Source organism: Camellia sinensis, chromosome 6 (assembly GCF_055761805.1).
Source record: "Camellia sinensis isolate YWXY chromosome 6, ASM5576180v1, whole genome shotgun sequence".
In the NCBI taxonomy this organism is placed as follows: domain Eukaryota; kingdom Viridiplantae; phylum Streptophyta; class Magnoliopsida; order Ericales; family Theaceae; genus Camellia; species Camellia sinensis.
This window is the reverse complement of record NC_138966.1, coordinates 27,697,508-27,703,581: the sequence shown is the minus strand read 5'-3', so window position 1 is coordinate 27,703,581 and position 6,074 is coordinate 27,697,508. Positions and strand designations below refer to the sequence as shown.

The 6,074-nt window shown below is 36.5% G+C and overlaps 1 protein-coding gene across 1 annotated transcript; it reads left to right on the top strand.

Moving 5' to 3' along the window:
* LOC114256273 (uncharacterized) lies at window positions 1–5,566 on the top strand. The gene is made up of 2 exons (XM_028195905.2): window positions 1–509; window positions 5,272–5,566. The coding sequence occupies exons 1-2, from the start codon at window positions 153–155 to the stop codon at window positions 5,299–5,301; spliced, it is 387 nt and encodes a 128-aa protein (XP_028051706.1). The 5' UTR covers window positions 1–152; the 3' UTR covers window positions 5,302–5,566.
* The last annotated feature ends 508 nt before the right edge of the window (window positions 5,567–6,074 follow it).

Genomic DNA, 6,074 nt, shown 5'->3' with positions numbered 1-6,074 from the left:
TACCCAAAAAGCTTGGATGGTCTAAGGTGATGTTTGGGAAACAAAAGTGACTACCAAACTTCGTCTCACTCACCACCAGCACGCACACTCACACTCACACTCACACTCACACTCACAACACTGACGGGGTTGGAGAGAGAGAGAGAGAGAGAATGTTGAAGTTCCTGTCGAAGGTGCGAATAGAGTTCAACGCTCTGGACCCTCGCACCGCGGCGTGCATGGAGTTCTTAGCCCAATGCAACGCTCGCAAGGCCAAAGAATCAAACCCAGCTTGTCAACTCATGGTCAAGCGCCGCACCGACGATCACCCTCCTCAAATCACCGTAACTTTCGTCAATGGAGTCGAAGAGGCATTCGATGCCACCACCACCCCAGCACAAACCATCAGGACCATGATTCTCGACAAGGGTCAGCTTCTCGAGACCGAGCAAATGTTCCGCGACGCCGGTGAGCAGTGGCCTGTTATTATCCCCGAGGAGGAGATCCGCCAAGCAGCCCCTGGTACTAAGGTAACAGTTTCTGATCAAATCTTGGCATTTTTTGATTCAGACATTTGATCGAACAGTTGGTGGGTCTCTATTATTATTTCTTCATTGTTGTTGTGGGTTTGATTTTCTGTTACATGAATTTGATGGGTTTTTTGTTTTATTCAATTTTTCTTTTCTATATATATATATATATTGTTTATGAGCAATTGGTGGGTTCTTCAATCATGCGTCTTTATGAGACTTGCGAGAGATGTTTTAAAAAAAAAAAAAATGAGACTTGTGAGAGATATTTGGTTCAAAGTTGGAAAATTTTTCAGATCAGATTTATGGGTCGAATTGCTTGACAATTGGTGAGTTGGTAAGTATACCCATAAAAAGTGGTGAATATTTCGAAAAAGAAAAAAGAGCTATTACCATTCATTTTCAAAGTTTGCACCTCATGTTTGGGGAAAATGGAATGTTGGTTTCTCATAGTCATGTTGATGAAGCTACCAAAGATTGGCTCAGCAGTGACTTGACATCCATAATTTGTTCCAAACTCAAGCAATCTAAGAAATTAGGATTAATTTTTTTTATTTTTTTGGTAAGTGAGCATTTTGGTTACCAAAAAAATAGAAAATGTACAATGGAGCTCAAGTCAAAGCTCATGAGGGCAAATGCAAAGCTGCTAGCTCCAAGAGACGACCACCAAAAACCAAAAAGATCCAGGTGATAAAACATGAACTCTCACAACCCGAGAGCTTAGGAAAAAAAAGAAAAACAGAAAAGAAAAAGGATTCAGTACTGCAAGAACTATGCGATCCACAAGCTCCATAGCGCACTTTGATGATTGTTTGCGTTCTTTCTAGTACTTCATATATTTCCAAGGGTAGACGTTGAGTTAGGCCTCCCATTTTTTTATGAAAAAATTAAACAAACTACAAATTTTGTAATCATAAAATCAGCTTGGGGGCAAGCATGTCTTACATCAGCAATGATACCATAAACACATCTACTTATAATATTTTTGATTTTCCTTTTAATATTTTCCGCTTTTATTCACATTAATATTTGTGTTTGGCTATTGGTTATTATCCTAGATCTAAAATGCTGAGATAGTGCATGAGTGTAAAAGGCAAGGCACTAAAGGTAGTAAAGTAGTTTGAAATAGAGACATATTTATTACTATTTTTTCATCAAGTTAGAGAAAAGTTATGTGTTGATGGATTCTTTTTCTTCTTCTTATCTTTCTTCCCTTTTATATAAGTGCAGTACAGCGATAGATATATGATCTGCTTTTGCTGTCCTGTATGAGTAATTATATAAGGCATCAAATGTGGAACAAAACCTAAGAAGCATGGACATAGATGTGTACATGGACACGGATATAGACACTGGACATGGCAAATGTGAAAAAAAATGAGGATACGGACACGGTGGGAATATGACAATTTTTTTTTTTATATAGTTTTATATGTTTTGTATATGAATATAAATTTAGGCCATATGGAACAAAGATATAAGAGTCATCAATGTATATATAGGTGTATTTTATTTTTTTTTCACTTTCAATCCTCTTGGTTTTTATATATTTTACTTTTGACCCCAAATCATCTTTATAAAATTATTTTTAAAAAAAAACCTCACAAAGGTGTCCTGAGGGGTGTCCAAACACAAGGTCGGCGTGTCTGTGAAAATGTCCCCAAAGTGTCTTGGAAAAAAATGTGTCATGCATGTCCCTGGAGTGTTGTTGTCCCATATGTGTCTGACTTGGACACCCATTTTGAAGTGTCGGTGCTTCATAACACGAGAGGAAGAAGTGAAAGTATGAGCATCTGAATTACATAGATCTAGAACAAAGAGCTTTATTCAGTTATACTGATCTAAGTGTACAATGGCGAGGTCATTAGCTTTAGTTGGTCATAAGTACAGATTCAATAGAGTGCAAAGCACATCATCGTTGTTGTTGTTCTAGGGGGTTGTTTGATCTCAAGTATGTTGTGTGCTACCAGTTTTCTGACCCATTTTCATTCAGCTTATTATTCAGTATTACTTGCCAAAAGAAATTCCGAAACTTGCTAAAAACGATACTGGATTACAGTATGGTATGCAGATGAGTTAGAATTTGGTTTTAAATGATTAGCAGTTTCACATTATATTTTTTCACATACAGCTGATATGAGCATATGAAAAAGATTTTAATCTGAGTGGAAGATGGAATAAACTAATTCTTGCTATATTGCTGTTTGTTGCTAGAGAACTCTTGCCTTGGTGTTATTCTTTTGAGCCAAGGGTTGTTACAGAAATGCAGTGTACACATGAATGGCTTCACTGTATGAATTGCCTATATGTATATATATATTAAGAATGAGATACATTGACAAGCTTATCTTTGAAACATTTAGGAGGCAGTAATTGCTTGCTTGTTAATGAGTCAATTAATAAAAATAATCAAGTTCTCTAAGAAAGGGAGCGTAAACTGATGTTGGTTTATTTATTGGTGAAGAGAAGCGAGTTTTCTAAGTATAGCTTTTGTGCCCAGCAAGCAAGCAAATACATGAGACAAGTAACAACTCAAGACGTGCCAACAAGAGTGCTGGTAACCAAGATTGTGTGCGACATGCATTGATGGGTCCAACAGGACCAGAAATCAACTTGGATGGTATCCCAATTTCTTGATGCATATCCCAGCTGAGTCAGATCCATCAAACATTTGGGGATCAATTGTGTAACTAAGCCTATAGATATAATAAATAAAAATATATTTGAAAATTGTTGTCTTGTATCAGTAACCGTGTCCATGTCCATGTCTGTCTTCTTAGGTATTAGGTATAGTGTGTCCCTTAGCTAAAAATTTGACTAAATGATGAATGGTTGGTATGAAGGCTATGTTGAGTGAGAAGTCATGTCATCTATATAGATACCACAGCTGTTTCAGTGTTAGAGCCATTCTTTCTCTGTACTTGTGCCAATATGACAGGTTAATGTCTCTGGAAAATCACATTGATTGGTACCTTTTGTGTCTATGGCAATATCCTCTTCTCTTGATTTGCTGCCAACTTTCTAAAGTTTTTGGGTTGCGGTGGTGCGTGAGATTGAAAAAGAAGAGGGTATGGGTTGGGTCAAGGACTGAATTGGAAGGAGTTGTAGTAGTTTGAAGAGACAGTATTTAGATATCCTGCCTCGAGTTTTGTTAAGAAAATCATTTTGTTTGAGTGATTGTAGCATCCCTGCTTATTATACTGCTCCAAGGACAGGAAAAATCCCAAGCAATTCACAAAAGTTCCTCACATGGTAGGACCGTACTGACTAGTGGGAAACTCCTACTTGGGTGACATTTCTTTCTTAGAAACTTGATTCCATGCTATGAAGTAAGAAACTTGCTTTTGTCAAGAAATAAATTCACTCCCAACTGAGATAGAACCTCAAACATACAAATTTCATAGAAATAAAGGAGGATCTTGTTTACATGTTGTTTGGGCAAAAAATGACAGCCCAATGAAAAAGCGCCACATGGCATGTAGAAGTGTGACAGTGGGTGGCCATAGAGTTTTTGGAACTCATGGACAAACAAGGCAAAGGCAAAAGGCAAAAGGCACTAATAGATGCAGGATGGCATGTGCTCAGAATGGCTTGGAATTTGGTCGGGACATTGAAAATGATGTCACAATCATTACCCCATCACTTCACCATGGTGTGCAATGAATTTCAGTCAATTCCACTGTTTAAGTTTTTAATTTTTTGATTTTGCCGTTTTTGGAAATAATTGATTCGTCAATTACTTGGTCTAGAAGAATCCATTTGAGGTTAGGTTTTTTTCCAACATATGTATTTTTAAACATAGTTTCCAGATTTGAGGTTAAATCTTTCTATTTTTGGTAATTTTTGTAATTTCTTTGATTCGGGTTTGATTAGTGAGCGTTACGTTTTACGGCTTATTTCCTTAGTTAATTAAGGTTTGTTCTATTATAAATAGGAGCTGTAAGCCTTAGGACAAGACAGATTATTTTGGAGAATTAATTTTATACAAGAGAGAGTGTCTCTTTTTATCAATTCGTGGTTGTTCTTTGTGTTTGGTGTTCATCCCATTAGCTTCCCTGCATCAGTGGGTAATCCTAACAGATGAGGCTAGAGGCCTTCATAGCTGGCCTTATTATTTTGAGATGATGATATGGGCTTGACTATCAAATCAAGAGATCCCTATTAACTCTGTGTTTGGTTGGGAGATTTAGGAAGAGATTTAGAAACGGAAAGGAAAAAGGTAGGTGAAATGTACATTTCACTTAATTTTACACACATTTTCCCTTTCCCTTTTCAAATTCCTTCCCAAATCTCTCAATTAAACACAACGTAACTAGGGATTGATTCTCAATGTGTGTTTATCTATAAATTGGTAAACCTTCTTCATTCATGGCCATTAGATCAGTGGCTTTCATCTCTTGGTTGGATGATCGCCAAGTGGCCTCAATCTCTTGAAACCTTCCTACCGTTTTATAAAAGGAATCCAACGATCCCAGTCAAATTTTTGGATTCAACATGAATGGAGACTCGTAGCTTCTATATTTGTGAATGATTAGTTATAGAATAGTAGATCCCTTTTGATCTTTTGTTCTTTGTCTTCCTTGTGTTGTTAACTTGATCCTGCTATATGGATAGTTATTTGTTTGTTTATCCTTGGATGGCCTCTAGTATTCTGTGCTTTGACCGGTTCTTTATATAATTCTTACTTTCCAAAATAAAAGGGGATGGTGGAACTGGATTCTTCTTTATACTGATTATTTCTGTAATTTTTTTTTTTCTTCAGCCAAGGAAAGCGGAAGAGAAGAAGCAGTAACTGTATCTAATCTCAACAGAGCATATTGCGAAGGATCATTTTGATAGAGCCTTAGATCAATTAAATGTAATAAAACAGTTCATTCTACTGAGACAATTGTTATCAAATAGACATATGATTTAGAGGCATTATGTTGTCTTGTGAAGCTACAATGTATGTTCTGCTTCATTTTAGAAGCATTATATTTCATTTTTGCTTGCATTTTCTGCATGACTTTGTGACCGTACGTATTATATTGAAACTTCACTTCACCTTTGTCTGATTATGAACAAGTCTTGTCGTTTAATTTTTTTTTTGGTAAGAAAACACAAATGCCTAGTTTTCTCTACAAGCAACTATTGAATATAGGAATTAGAATGTCGAATATAGGAATTGGAATATTTTTTTTGTTGTTGGTAGATTGTATAAAATCCGTGATTGTATGAATCACAGATTTAGAGTGTTGTTTATATTATTTCATAAATTGTATCATGAATATATTATATATACATGGCTTCTACATCATTCATAGGTAAGTCAATACCATTCTTTTTATTCTTCTTGGTATCAAAGCCAAATCCTAGCCACCCTTTCTCTCTCTCGGTGGTCCACAGCCACACCCTTCACTCCAGCAGCCTTTTCCTCGCTTGCCCATCCACCAACAGCCTTTTTAGCGTATTGTGAACCTCTTTTTACCCTTCTAGTGTTCTTGTTTGGATGTGGTAAGCACTTTTCTGTGCTTACTTTGCTCATTGGTCTATCGGATTTGCTCGGTAGCATTTAATTGGATAAGT